We start from the raw sequence: 15335 nt of genomic DNA, 5'->3' as shown, positions 1-15335 counted from the left end.
GTGGCTGTGTTGTACTTACAGGAAGGAACGCCTTCACAAATAATTGCCACGGCGATCTTTTCGCGAAGGATATTGCCCAACAAGGCACCAGTTGGGAAGAAGCTTACTAAGGAAGACAGTTGCCGAGCAGTGCCAGCAGCATACTGATCGATTAATCGATCAATCGTCAATTGATTAATGCTTATCCCCTTGTTACCCTGCGAGCTGTGATCGGATTTGGAAGTACAGCTGGAGACTTTGAAAACTACAACTTAGGACCAGTAGGGTAAGGATGGGGTGATAAACACGTTTGAGATAACATTACCGAGTATAAAAGGATTATGCCGAGGACCTAGTGTAGACGTGACGCAGGCAGCACATTCGTCAGGATAGGCCAAGTTGCTAGTCGGGCGTAGTTACAGGTGGACAGAGTAAAGAGGAGAACTGCATGCTCACTAACGGAAAAGCTTATTCTAGAACACACTTAAATAAGAAAAGTCCAAGACTAAGGTATCCTTCCGGACATGTCGAGCCCTAGATGCCATTATCTAAAAACATTGTCACCTTGTGCTCACACATCTTTCGGCACCTTCTTCAAGTATTTCTCTATAGAGTTGGTATTGAAATGTGCGCATGAGTGTGGTGTCTCGAAATAGCGGTTTTACGTTCACTGTTTTTGAACATGTATAATCTTGTACGCGCAATATCACTATAAATATGATCTGATAAGCTATAATCATGTAGCGCGTGGCACGTTGAGGTATACGAGCGTTCCGCCTGTCTCAGGTTTGTTACACGCCACGTGTCTAACTCAGTTACTCAATATAATTACTACGAAGTTTCGGTCAGCCATATGTATCGTTTTTATGTGCCATATCGAATTCCAATAGGCCCCTAACGAAGGGTGCAGCCTTGATCGGTTCAAGCGCATTCTAACCGCCATCGACGCCTGCCATATTGGTAAGTCGGAAGTCTGCTGATCCATTGTAGACTTGATTCCGTCGATCCCTGGCCACAGCGACGACATCAGCGTCCGATTTAAACGGCTTGACTCGGTGCTTTCGGCGCTGAAGCCCCGACACGATTTCCTAAAACAAAGGTTTCATATATTTTTAGCGAATGGTCCTGAGGCAGCGTGTACTGTATGTCTATCATACGCTGTAGTTACCGCGTCTGTTCTGTTGTCGTACATAACAACGTCAGGATGTAATTGGTTGTGGATTCGCCAAGAGTCGACGGCTTCTTTCACTGTCTGACCCATCCATAAAATCCGCGCCAGGACCTGGAAAGAAATGGCGAAGGGTACATCTGAGTGACGCACATAGTCACATTACAAAAAAAAAAAAAAAAAAGGAAACACTGTCGCTTCGTGTGTAAACTTTACTCAATCCCCAATTTTTTTTCACACATATAAGGAAAAATTCTGAAGACGCTGAGATGCAGCGTCTTGATAATGATAATAATAAGCGTAATGATAACGAACAAATTACTAAGGTCAAGGTAAAAGAAAGAAATAAAACATTTTGTTTTTCTTTTGCCCCTCCGAGGGTAGGCCGAAATGCGAAGTATTAATACTGCCTTTCCGGGACAACCAATCCCGTCAATCAGACTTGCCGTGCTTCCCAACGAGGAATTCCACAAATGTTGTCATCTCATACGCAGCCAGGATCTCCCCCGTGCTCTTAAGGCAACTCCTGTGTCTACCAAGGGAACTCCTGTGTCTATAACATATAAATACATATATGCTGTACGATGCAAGGTTACTTGAATGTTATAGGAGGCAAACGGCAAGAAAAATAACTAACATAGGTATCATCGCGTGTCTTCGTCAAAATGTACTTGTGTACCAGGTAGACGCTCGGAACACTGGTTTGTTCACAGGATTAGTACAAATTATTGTTTTCGCAGTCTATAGGAAATGCACTACCACGGAACTTGAATTATCTCAATGATCTTAATGTAGATATTTGCTGCATTGTAAAATTGGTTGTAAGAGATTGAATTTTTTTTTTAACTCAGGAGATTTGTTATGATTCGATGAGGCGCCTTGAAATATGTAATTTTGTGTGTTTGCTTTATCATTCCAGTATTTGTTCGTGTCTGTGTGCGTGTGAGCGTTTGTGTACGCGCGAGCGTATGTGTGTGTGTGTGTACGCGCGAGCGTATGTGTGTGTGTGTGTACGCGCGAGCGTATGTATGTGTGTGTGTGTGTGTGTGTGTGTGTGTGTGTGTGTGTGTGTGTGTGTGTGTGTGTGTGTGTGTGTGTGTGTGTGTGTGTGTGTGTGTGTGTGTGTGTGTGTGTGTGTGTGTGTGTGCGTGTGCGTGTGTGCGTGTGCGTGTGCGTGTGCGTGTGTGTGTGTGTGTGTGTGCGCGTGTGTGTGTGTGTGTGTGTGCGCGTGTGTGTGTGTGTGTGTGTGTGCGCGTGTGTGTGTGTGTGTGTGTGTGCGCGTGTGTGTGTGTGTGTGTGTGCGCGTGTGTGTGCGCGCGTGCGTGTGTGCGTGCGTGTGTCAGTGTGCCAGTTGCTTTTGTGCCACGGACGCGGCAATTTCCTAACGTCTTCCAGTTAACAGCTAATACAGTGATGCAGTGACTACGTTGTGTTAATAAAATTGCATCGCGTGGAACTCTGCGTGTATTTGAGAGGTGCACCGCCTTCTTTACCACGTCGATCGGATCGCCTCCTTGTGGGCAGGTTGCATGGGGTTCAACGGCGCTCGTTACCTCCTCGACCGCAGCGCGCTCTTTTGGTTGACAACAGACGCTGGGCGGCAAATACTCACGCCAAGTGGTATACGTTTATAGCCGGTTCCACAGCGGTTTAACAGTTTAAGTACAGTCGCTAACGCGATCGCATTTTATTCGATAGAAGGTCTGATTGATGGCAACGTTTTCTCTGCGCGTACACACCTCCCTAGACGGGTTTCGCATGAAGCAGGCCCAAGCATTTGCGAAGGTTTGTTTATGTTTTATAGGAGTACCTGTTTTGCATCAACCATCAGCACTCCCGCTGTGTATTGTCATCAGACAATACACTTCGTGCAATCGCCCAAGTGCAATGTGCTGTTTTGTGCTCGTGTCACCCTCCAATTCAGCGTACGCAGTGGAGGGCGGCAAAAATGAGGGCCACGAGCACCTTTGTAGCGCAGTCTGCATTTGTGGACCGTGTCTTGGAATGCGGCCTAACTGTAGCGGAGCTGTGTTGGTAGGAGTACCTTGTCATGGAGAGATTTTTTCCTACCATTTTTGGGCGTCCTCATACTTCCGTCGTGCCAATCCCCCTTCTCGTAATGGCGCCTATTGTTTTTCTTATTTTTGATTTCGACTAGATCCGGCTTTTAAATTCAGAGAGGTGTAAATACACTGGCGTAAATTCAGATAGGCGTAAGATTGATGTGCCTCGGAGGGGTACAGCATTTTTTGTGTGTCCCCGGTCGAGCCGTTTATATCCAAAACGCATAAATACTCCTCTGTAGGACAGAACATTAAACATTAGGTGGTAAAGCTATGACCTAGGTCCAGAGTTTAACCCAACCACCCTACCGAAGCGCATAACATTGACACCTTCTCTAACTAACATATGTGACAGGCCTTTACCACCTCAGAGGTGTTACTCCTACATCTTTTTTTAAGGACGCAGAAGCCACTAAATCGTCAATGCAAAACAAAACACGTGAGGAATATTAAACGTGCATATCTCAATGGGAAACAATGCAATCTATTGCCGATTACGTGTACACAGCACTGCCCTTTCTCTAAACGAATAACGCTCATGCCACCCTTGCCTCGTTGCCGGGGACGCTCCTTTCAATGGGAAAACCCACAACCTGTATAGCCTCACCTGAGCTGTTGCCGTAGTAGTTGTGCTTGATCCTGTACTGGTAATCGCAAGAACGAAATCGCCCTTTGAATCGACCACTATAGAAGGTGCCAGTGAAGAGAGCGGTCGCTTTCCTCCCCAGATGTAATTCTTTTCAGATGCGATCAAGCCGTATATATTCTCCTGGTTTTCCGTTGAAAAGTCGTCCATAACATTATTCATCCATATACCCGTTCTTGGGGATACCACCAGAGCGCCAAACCTGCTGGGGAACACGCATACGTTATTAAAACATCATTTTTTTCTCTCTCTGCATAACGTATAGCTTCCTGGACATACGTACGGCGTGTTAATGCTTCCAACCATGGATATGACGTCTCCATTGGGAGCAACAATAATAAGTTCTCCCGTGCCATGATCGTGCTTGCCTGTCGAGCCGAGGCCATAATAGTTAGCATCATCTACGGTCTCTTCCTGTATCCGGTCCTTGATCTTCTTTGCGTAAGCCGTGCTCGTCATTGTCCGCACCCACTTCATGATTTCTTGTCGTTGCTGTAGCAATAACCACAAGTCATCTGTGATGAAAGTTCGCGAACACGGCGCGTTGCTGTATCAGCTACGACATAGTCCTCCTACTTCCCTCCACGCCCACCGTGCCAACCTCAGTTTCTCGCAGCTGGAATGGTGGGACAGGTATGTGTCGCCACACCTTTTGACGCTTCCGTAACAGCAGGACAGAAGCAGAAAGGACACAACTGCCGCATGAACGACGGACGTTGAAGAAAGAGTTTGAAGCCAATACAAAACGCGTACGTTTCTCTTTATGGAGCAGTGTGTAGTTTCATGCTGTCCATACCCTGCCACCCCAATAGGGATCGCAACATAGACAACGATACAATAACAAGGACAATAATATCGAACTGTGACACTGGCGTGGTTTGATAAGGAAGGACCAGTGTTGAGCCCGAAGCAGAGGCCAGCTGCCCTGGAGCGGGTTAAAAGTTTGGAAGTTCGGTACATCATTTTCGAAGCAATAAAGGACCCGTGCTAGGCACGTACATAAGAACCACACACACAGGCAGTAGAATGACAAGGATTGTTTACTTCCAGTGGCCTTGCTCAAATTACACTCGGATATGGGAAAGAAACAAAAAAACAAAATCCGAGAGGAAGGCAAGGGGTCATAGTAAGTCACTTGAGCAAGGCTGCCGGGAAAATAAACATTGTCAGTTCGCTACCCGCGTGTGTCGTCCGTATATAGTATATGTGCCCGGTAAGGAGCTTTTATTGGTTTCGAAATACCCTGTAGCAGCATGTGTCGAATAGCCAAGTTGAGGATACTGTCAAATCGCGAGCATGCTGCTACTTCGTAAAGAGAAACTGAAATTTCGCTAAGCACTTTCCCTGATTGGATTGGAAAAGAAAGAAAAATATGGAGAGGTTAGTCCCGACCCAGTCAGAACTGGCTACTCCAAAACGCGTTTGTGGGTGAAAAAAAAAAAAGAAGAGAAAATACACGCAACGGACTGGAGGAACCTTTTCCAGGTATTGGACTTGCAAGCCTGCACTGAACATAACGGGATCACAAAATATAGCCCGTCAGCCCTAACAGAGTTCTACACCGCCACGAAATACAGGCTATGGGTCTCCTATACAGTCTCGGGGCACTACTTGTCACGACGTGTAGAGTGATCCGGCTAGCTATTGCAACCAATAGGTAAGCGTACGGCCGGTCTTAAATGCGACGTTCTTAAGTTGAACATAACTCTGGTACATCTCAAAGTACCTGGGTGCTAAAGTCGGCTGACATTGGATCTCCCAGTGCTGGTCTGCTCGCGAAGCCAAACTTGAACGCTTCGACGAAGATGTGCGCGGTGTGTTCGTCATCGGGTAGTCGTCCATCGATGACGAATTGGCTGATGATGTTGGCTATGTAGCTGAGTGTAGTGCCTCCAGCCGGTAGAGGCATCGTATGAAGCTGGAGACCTCCAGGAAGGGCAAGAGTGATGGGAGGGTCAAGTACGGGTTCGAAGTTTTCCAGATCAGACGCTTTCATGATACCCACTGCGTGAAAAGGAAAGATATAAGGACCCTTCATGCTCTCTGCAGTGCCAACGTTCGAGTTGCCTTGCCTCTTTTCGATATGTCTTCGGCTAATATATTTGACCATGGAGGGGAGTTAAGGGCGTCCCAGTCCTTCGACGAGATTGTTTTGAGAGTTTCAGAAAGCACCTCGTTCTTCAAAGTGTCACCAACATCGAGGGGACAATTTCGTTCAGAAGGTGGGCAATTTTTCGTCTTCAAGAGAATTTTTCTGCGGATGAAGGGACAGCGCCTTTGTACAAGGATCTTTCACAGTGTATGCCTAATCCATGCATCTACGCGGTTCTATCGTCAGTTTTGAAAGCCCTTACGTAGCAACGCTGTCCATTCTGATTTGCTGCTGGAGATCCACAATATCATTATGGATGTCGTCGTATACTTCAAACCCTTCCTTGGCATATTTGATTGCGTCTTCAAAGAGATCCTTCCATGGAACATTGTGTCCAGTTGTGTTTAGAATCATACCATATCCGCGTAGAACTCCGAACGCTCCGACAGCTTTTCCGCCTGCAAAAGTGAAACGCCGTTGTCAGCGGTCAAATTCCTTTTGAACACCTCAAACCCCTTTCCTACTGTACGGCAGGGACTGACCCGATTGTAAGGTACCAACCGCGCAACCTGTGTTAATTGTGTAACCTGGGTCCTGGTATTCACAAATTTTTCATATTACCACTGCATCTATTTGAGCTCGAGATGGGTATGCTGTACGGCTAAATCAGAAAAATAAATAGCACTACGAAAAGAGAAAAGCAGAACGCTCTAATTGAAAAAGAACAGGAAAATGTGTTTGAGATTTCTGGCAGGGACAGAGCATGGTGAGCCACAACTTCTCTTGTGTCTGCGTCTGTGTCTGTGTTAGCCACAGGAGTAGAGTTCTTTGTGCGCATTGCACTAAGGTGCATGATGGTGGTGGTGGTGATGGTGCCGGTTGTGGTGGCGCCTGTGAAAGAGCTCGTTGTTGTCGACCTCACACAGGTGGGTAACATCACGACTAACCGTCTGAGGGGAATGTGCCTCTTGGGCCAACTTCTAAGAGAACTGTACCGACATTTGTCTGACAGTCTGAGCGAAAACACACAGACAACACAGCCGGCACCGGGATTTGAACCCGGGTACCTCCCGGTCTCGACGTGACATGGACAGCACACCAACCACTCTGCCCCGCGAATTAAATTACATGTACCGCCTTCCAACAAAAACGGCCCCTGTGTTGTGTCATTAGCCTTCCGGGACAGCTGCTCAAACGAGTACTGACATAGCCCAGGGAGAAAGGTAGCCCATTCAGTCTAGCATAGATCGCCCAGGTTGTAAGACCTAATCGCAACGATCAATAAGATATTCAAGAAACCATGAAGAGATTCTCGAAAACTCCTGCCGGAGAATGGTTGTCGAGAACGGTTTATCTGAAACAAATCCGATTTTTGCCATATTGCTTCCACACTGGCTCAGTCCACACAGGTCGTCCGGCGCGGTCTGACGTCGCTTACATCCGCCAATAGGGAACATCAACTAATTCTGACGTCACGTCTAGTTTCATGGCGCGGACGGCAATCCGTTCGCAGCAGTCTGCTTTTCTGGTCACGGTTTTACTTACATTATTCTAGCCAGTGTTCAGTTCATACTCTGCATGGTGAATGCATTAAGTGTCACAACGCATTAGTGGCGTTGTAGAGGTTTTAATGATCCTTTCATCCCACCACGGTATCTTAAAGGGGCTGCAACATGTCATCACACGATATCCGAGATTAACGTGAAAGGCGGTTCTTTGCAGCGATGTGAACCTGTATTGAAAGTTTCACGGCGAATAGGGTTATAGAAGCGGAGAAAATGGGCACCGCGAATACCGAAACTCTGACATCACAGCCCTCGCCCCTGCCAGTGAGAGAGCGCACGAGAAGTCACGTGCTTATGGCTGCCGACGGTAACGGACGTAACTCTAAGCTCTGACGTCCGCGTTCTGCTCGGGAGTGTTTCCGAGGGTGTTTTATCTCTCTAAGGACGACACGTAGTAGAGCAATTATTTTTTCTTCAGTATTCTGGCGTGCCGTACAATGCGTCCGTGATGTAATGAATCATACATATGAAAGTGTCCCAACCCCTTTAAGGAATGGGCGTTCTTTTCTAAAGCAGCCGGAGAAGAGGTGGTACTAACTATGTTCGCTGGAAGGGAGTTGCCTCAGGACAGAAGCCGCCGATATTTCGAACAGAGACTGTTCTTCTTCTGAAGAATAACAGTCTCTGTTCGAAATATCGGCGGCTTCTGTCCTGAGGCAACTCCCTTCCTACATCTCTACCGGTTCGCTGGATTTCTACCCAACTATGTTGGCTGTGCCAGGTGGTAAGAGCATCGTATGTCACCGTGTGAGTCGAAAACAGAACAGCGACACACCGTATAGAGACAGCAAGGCATTCTCCTCTCCGACAAACATATCTCTGGGAGCTTCAGTGGGCGCTTTTTCACGGGAGTTGATGGCATGAGTTTTCTTTTCTTTTCTGAAAAAAGTGAGATGATGATGTGATAATGAAAACAACAACAACAACAACAACAAAGCAACATCAATTCATCATACAACTGCTTTTATTGCACTGACCTATTGTAGTAAATAGCAAAAAATCCGCCCCCGAGTCCACACCGATGAGGCATCACAACGCAACTGCAGAGCATAGTGGCAACCGCAGCATCGCCAACCGTGCCATTCTTCGCAAATATCTTCCTGGAATGGATGAATTGGAACTTAATGTTGGGTAGCTTGAGGTTAGGTTAAGGTTAAGCTGAGCATTTGACTGCAACCTTAAATCGTTAAAACCCCAGTGAGAGGGAAGACATTAAAAGACACACGAGACAACAGACACAGTGCGTGTGTTCGTGTGTTCAGAGCGTGTGTTGTCTAGTCTTTGTCTTCCCCTGTATTGGGGTTTTAACGATTATAGAATGTATTGTCAGCCCGCCTGTCATCAACCTTGTTTGAGCATCTGAATGCAAATCGCATTTGCTTCTCGACGACAACGTTGATCCAGAGAGAGCAATTGTAGACAAAAAGATGCTTGTGTGCTGCTTTGCTGTCTGAATGATGCAGGCAACAGGCGTCAGACGGGTTGGTCTACGCGTAAATGATGTCCATGCCCCGAGTTGCATCTGCAGCTATCGTCCGAGGGTGCGGCATGATAGTATCATGCAACATCGTGGGGATCAACATGGGATTTGGACGATCCGATTCGTTAGACATGGCAACTACTCGATAGGACACTATAGGGGAGCGATTTAAGGTGTCAGTGCAGGTACACCTACCTGGGAACGTGTATACACTGTTTGGTTCCCGTCACCACGATCCAGTTCTTGAAGGTACCCATCTTGATGGGCGAAACGTAGCGCGGATGCTGACCTAGATTATCGTTTCGACGAAGGGTCTTAAGCATAAGGACGACGCCAACTACGATCAGGACAGCGACTAGTATCACCCCAATAGCCACATTCTGTGGTCTTGTCTTGCGTTGGGGTGCTTGACTTGTGGCTCTGGAAAAGTGACAAGCGAGACGTTAGACATGGCTTCCATATTCGTACAGGGTATTTCACTTACAGAGCCGATGTAGAAGACAGCGCCTGTTGCGATGCTATCTGTTGCGATGTTACCTGTTGCGATGTTACCTGTTGCGATGTTGCCTGTTGCGATGTTGCCTGTTGCGATGTTGCCTGTTGCGATGTTGCCTGTTGCGACGTTGCCTGTTGCGATGTTGCCTTTGAGATGTTCTTGCTGCCAGATTGCGGCGATTTGTAAGTGATCGGCTTCCTGGGTCGGTAAGGCGTGACACCTTTCTTCTTCATTGTAGAAGGTCGGAACGTTATGTTAAAAGACAATGGTTCCTACGACAGCGACAGTTTAGAATGTGAGCTTCTTCCGTCCTCCTTCTTCTTCCTCGAGCGCACTGTCTCGCGTTTCTACGTCGTCTTTTTACCGTAGTGCTGAGAATGTTTATTAGGCGTAACGTATTTCTGAATGTGATAGGCAAAAAGGTCTGTCGGCATAAGGCCCTGTGTTCCGTGTTATGTCGTGTAGAGCTCTGTTGATAACACACTAGCGTGGCCTGTGCCAAGGCTTTGTTACTGTTATGTCTTATACACCTAAACTGTTAACTACTTTCTTCACTCTTCTAGTAGATGAACCTCGTAGTATTTATTTATTTATTATGTGGCAATACGATAATGCATCACAAGAATACCAATTTAATATAACACGCAAAGAATATGTAATATTTCTGTCGCACGGGGTAATTTGGCGTCACTTCTCCTCCCGAGCGAATGTCACTTTGACTACATGCTTGCTACACCGCTTAAAGTGTCACTAAACCATAATGGCAATGACGATCGATGAGAATAAACGGCGCCAAAATGTTTCGGCGTGCGGCACAATTCTGTCGTATGAATGTTTTGATTTAGAAACACTTCCCGCAAGTCTTCTTCCAACATTAAACAAATTGGCCTGTGAGTGTGACGAGCGGCCACAAATCACGGCGAGTAAGAAGCAGATCCGAAATCGGGCGCTCCATAGCCCGTATGACTGTAACAAATATGGCCGCGGTCAAATCGCAAGACTACAGCCAGACTGCGAAGTTTTCACAGGCTGGTAACGAGAGTACTTACATGTGTCTTTCGGCACAATGTTACACTGTACAGTGCTGGACAAAAGTTTACGAAACACGCTCCGACGCATTCCCTCTTCAGAGTGAAACGCTAGCAGCGAATGGGAACGTACGGACTTGCAAACAGGTGTCTGGAATACCTTGATAGATGTCTGCAAGTCCGTGCGGTCCCATTCGCTGCTGGCGTTTCACTCCGAGGAAGGAATGCGCCAGAGCGTGTTCCGTACACTTTTGTCCTGCACTGTACCAGTTGTGGGCAGTGATACTGTGTTTTTTGCATCATAATACTTCACTTTCACTTTATTTCACGTTTTCATGGTAATACAGATCATAGATTATATACAGATAGAGGTCCCACAGGTCCCAATACTAATACGTAATAGTGAATCAAAATGCGTAGTATAATGCTAATACAGCAATACTTCTGAAACCGCGTATTATAATATGTAATACTAATACTCTATTATAATACACTGGTTATATAGAGGAAATAAACATATTCCTTTAGCACTTGCCTTAGCACGGTCTTACCTGTCGGCGCTTGTATCAGCAAAGGCCGCCCATCAATGGCGTCAGGACATCCCGGAAGAATCCCTCCTCCACTCAGTAGATCCTACACTGTCCTTCATAATGCCGTGTACCCTTCGTCGGAGCCTTACATGTATCGTCCGTCGACTTCGATTAATCGTCGCATTCACCCCATACTTCCGTCACAAGCAGCGCTACAGTAACACAATGCTATGCCTTTGCTGTAATACTCCAAGTACCGTCCAGCACATTCTGCTTGGACCTCCGGCCGACCCAGCGCATCAGCTACGAGCTCTTCAAGCCCTCATCACATTTTTAGCAGCAACAGGGCTCGTGCGTGAACTCTGAACATTCAACGTCATTCACCATCATCTCCCCCTCAAGCAATGGGATAGGGTTCTGCCTCAGCGGCGAAACGTCCAACTACATCATTATCGCTTATTTGTTGTTGATACTACATTTATTTCGGTACGTAAATTCCCTGTGCCATTACACAACAGGCGTCTACATACAATCTGGCTTTCACAGCGTTTTCCCCAAAAAGGAGTCTTCAAGTGCTCGTCAAGTCTTCAACGCTGGTTTGCAAAGGAAAGTTGTTCCACAAGAGCTGATGAACACAATTTGCTATATAACCTTAAAAATACAGATTTCACTGCGAACCACTACAAAATATTTACTGCTTAGGATCCGTGCGCCTTTCTATGGTGGGAAGAATGAGGCCTTCCGCCACCTTTTTAAATGGTTCACCCTACAAGTCAGATATATTAACAAAAACCGCAGCCTTCCTGAAACCTACAAATTCACTGGACGATTACGATAGCCGGAAATGGGAAATTTGAGCGCAGCTGTTGAGGTTGAGTTATACACCACTGTATTTATTTTCCGCGCATAGCACTTTCTTTAGGTAGCACTCATGTCCCAGTTTGTGAAGTAACTGCCGCGGTATTGCGGCCACCACTGTTCCAGTTGTAAGTTTGGAGCCAAGCTCACCGAACTGCAACCAGTGTAACCCTCCTTCGCTTTCCTCATCGTGTCCTCTTCATTCTCGCCATAAGCTTCCCCGCTGCTTTCCTTCTCGCGCTTTCCTGTACTTTAATCCTCGTTCGCTCTGCCGGTTACAACGCCGACGCCGCTCAACGCAGGAATGGGCGCCTAACCTGCGCTCTAAAGTGGCCTCAAACATGTGCTGTGTGACTTCTTCGCCACCAGGTATGCTAGTGACAAAGGCAGTGGGAAAATTGGAACAGTACGAATATGTAATGACATGGATCTGGTTTGAAGGTCCAGGTTACCTTTGTTATCAGTGCATACCAGAGCCGAGACTGGGGACGCGGTCAGTGCGAATGTGAAGAAGCATTACTGTCTTAAGAGTAAGGCACTAATACCAGTAATACACATTTTTGCGTATTATAATAAACATACATTTTCAAACTCGTATTGTAATACGTAATATCAATACAAAAATATGTTTTACTATCATAATACTTTGTATTATCATACGTGCTCACCCCTGCACTGTGCTTAAATTTAATACGTACGCTGTTGAAAGTAATCGTTTAAAAATAGTGGTTGCCAGTGTCTTTTGCTTGTCCTCAATATTTTCACGTGTACCTGGAAGCCTGTCGTTGAGACGACGCAGTAGGTCCTCCGAAGTGAACTCACTAAATCGTTAGTGGCGCTTTCTTCCGAGTATCACAAATATGCCGTTTGACAACACCCGGATGACATTAAGTATAAGTGTCACTCGTTGAAAGTGACACTAAACTTGTCCGTGCGACAGGGCTATAAACTAATGTCTTAACAGTGTGGCTTTTAAAAACAAACTCGTAACATGACAGATGGTTGGACTCTGCGCTTTTGTAGTTTGTGTGATGCGACCCACATCTTTCTTAGTTGGTCGAGCTCCGCGGGCGACGGTCAACCCTTTGTAGCTGGCAGGTGATATTTCAACCCACGTCGCCTTTGACCTTCTGTTGATGTCAACGCCAGCATGCTGGCATCAGACAGAGAACATGGGAGGTGGGAAGACGGCGGGGAGTAGGCTGGATGTCTTTTACATCAAAGTGAATGGACAGTTCGGGATATTTCATGATCATCTTATACCCGCTAACAAGCTTTTCTTTCACATTCAGAGTCGGCAGGCAATGCGGTGGAGTGGATTTAATATTCAATCATTCCATTCGCATAGTTCTGTTTATTTGAATGTCCCCAGTTCTTGCATGGGTGCTGTATTGCGAGGCAGGGACACGTTATTCTGCAGCAGAGTACCCCAGTACGGTGAACGGTGTGCTTGCGGGTTTCAGCTTACTATGGTGACCCAGATAACATATGGTAGTATAGAGACACACGACAGAAGTAGAAGAGGAAAACATGGAACGGGAAATGAAAGAAAAATATAGATGTTAGTCCCGCCCCAGTCAGGAATGGCTACTCCAAAACGCGTTTGTGGGTGGAACAGTAGAGCCATAAAGTAGAGCCAAGAGAAAAAAAAACAAACAAACAGGAAAGAGGTAGAGTGGGTCAAGCAGAAGAAAGCTTGAAGGAAAAAAGGGGCAAGGAAAAGGGGAGACCTTAGGCACCGAGAAACACTCACTGGTTCATAATGTCAGAGGCCGCGCGAACACAGAGTGTCACAGAAGTTGCCACAGAGTGTCAAGCAGGTTCGAAACGGTAAGGAAGTTGACAAGAGCGCGCAATGCCGTCACCTGGTGATGGGCAGGCCAGCAGCCGAGAACCTTCCCAACGGAGAAAGAGCGATTGTCGAGGCGGGCTAGCGCCGCCGCAAGGGAACGACGAGGCGCGCTGTATCGACGGCACGCCTCGATAACATGTTCTGTATCCTGCAATACGCCACACTGAAAACAATTCGGCGAGAAAGAAAACGTGGAAGATGATTATTGCTTTATTTTTGCTTTATATGATTATTGCTAATATATCGCTTGATTGAGTCTTTATGCGTCATCAACAGCTCCCATGCCCGCTGTTCTATAGTTACTGGACCCATTGTGGGCTCCAATCTTGGAATCCCAGGCCACAGCAAGAACGTTACCGTCTCAACTAAACGGCATAGTCTCGTGCTTTCGAGCGACGGAGGCCTTCTACGATGTCCTGAAAGGGGAGTAAAACATGAGAACCTGCCCATAAGAAGCGGACAAAAACAGCCGCGTGTCTGAGATTGTTCTGTCCTCCCTTATTTTATCTACCCTTTTCGCGTACTTGACGACATACGGCTTCAGCTAGTTGGGGATACGCCAACTCCGTGAGTCGCGTTGCCGTTGCACAAACAAGCAATGATCGCTTTCCACCCCGATACTGGGAGCTGACACGGGTTCGAATCCGTTTGACAAATTTCCCCGGTCCGTGCTCAAATCCAGCTCAGCAACGCCGTGTCATGCAAGTACTATTCTATAGTCGCGTTGCTGTTGCACAAACAAGCGATGATCGCTTTCCACGCCGATACTATGAACTAACACGGGTTCGCATCCCGCCACCGGCTGTGGTGTCTGAGGTTTTCCTTGGGTTTTCCGAAGACTTCCCAGACGAATGTCGGCGTACTTCTCCCTGAAGTCTGCCCAGGACGCACGCTAACAGCCTATCCTCCACTCCTTCCTGCTGTCCTCTCTTCATCTGTCCACGTCTGTACGCCGCTCATAACCACAGTTGCTTCGCGGCGCCAACACGAAATTAAAAAGAAAAAACCCGTCTTTTTTAATTTCACTTCATGATGAGGGGGGCCTCAGCTTGGGCAGCGCACGCAAACAACAACAACTTTATTTTGGCTTTGGAGAGGTGGGGAGGTTTATCGCCACAGGCGATACTCTACCCCATTGCTGGTGGGAATGTGGGGAATAAAATAACGAGCCCCTTCACAATAACGATCGAAGTCCGATAGTGTGCAGAAGAGCTTTGAGCTCGGAGCGTTGCTGCGCACGCAAAACACATTGTACGACACTGAAGACAGCTCAAGTATCGTACTGTCGTCATTACCGAACTTTTTGTGTTTTGTGTGTGTGTTGCCCAAGTTCAGGCTGTCCTCCTCGTGGATCTTGTCCACCAGCTAGCTTTAGTGTACGCTATTCGATCTGTTACGAATTCCGCTCACACTTGTCCGAAATCAGGCTCTGCGTTAATTTGCGCCGTTAAATGTATATATGGGATGCTTCGAGATTGCCGCTGCTGATGAAACTGATTGTGGACGCCGTTACGAAGGAAAGTTCCCTACTTCAATTCACATCAACGAATTCGCATCGAACAATCGCAAACGAACGGC

At 46.8% G+C, this 15335-nt stretch overlaps 2 protein-coding genes across 6 annotated transcripts in view; one reads left to right on the top strand and one right to left on the bottom strand.

The window, feature by feature from the left end:
• The window catches only part of LOC135394719 (transient receptor potential-gamma protein-like), a 228440-nt gene that overhangs the window by 40661 nt on the left and 172444 nt on the right, over positions 1-15335 (top strand). The window lies entirely within an intron of this gene.
• On the bottom strand, positions 825-9790 carry LOC135394720 (scoloptoxin SSD14-like). 2 transcript variants are annotated; one of them, XM_064625612.1, is made up of 11 exons: positions 9478-9790; positions 9189-9413; positions 8491-8613; positions 8289-8392; positions 6211-6406; positions 5929-6110; positions 5583-5860; positions 4140-4348; positions 3818-4061; positions 1148-1261; positions 825-1067 (listed from the first exon to the last, which is right to left on the bottom strand). In XM_064625612.1, the coding sequence occupies exons 1-11, from the start codon at positions 9720-9722 to the stop codon at positions 912-914; spliced, it is 2076 nt and encodes a 691-aa protein (XP_064481682.1). In that variant the 5' UTR covers positions 9723-9790; the 3' UTR covers positions 825-911. The 2 variants fall into 2 exon arrangements, with proteins under 2 accessions (XP_064481682.1, XP_064481683.1); XM_064625613.1 differs by having other exon boundaries at positions 3818-4058.

The sequence above is a fragment of the Ornithodoros turicata genome, chromosome 5 (genome assembly GCF_037126465.1).
Source record: "Ornithodoros turicata isolate Travis chromosome 5, ASM3712646v1, whole genome shotgun sequence".
NCBI classification, from domain to species: Eukaryota; Metazoa; Arthropoda; class Arachnida; order Ixodida; family Argasidae; genus Ornithodoros; species Ornithodoros turicata.
The sequence above is the reverse complement of the archived record's forward strand: the minus strand, read 5'-3'. Positions and strand labels throughout refer to the sequence as shown.

Bases quoted from the DNA above. Each gene is read 5' to 3' on its own strand.
- LOC135394720 (XM_064625612.1), bottom strand. From the start codon at position 9,722: ATGAAGAAGAAAGGTGTCACGCCTTACCGACCCAGGAAGCCGATCACT. The intron at 8,393-8,490 runs GTCAGTGCAATA...CACTTTTTTCAG, and splicing joins TTTGCTATTTACTACAATAG to AAAAGAAAAGAAAACTCATG. The intron at 6,111-6,210 runs GTAAGGGCTTTC...CTTCATCCGCAG, and splicing joins AGAATGGACAGCGTTGCTAC to AAAAATTCTCTTGAAGACGA.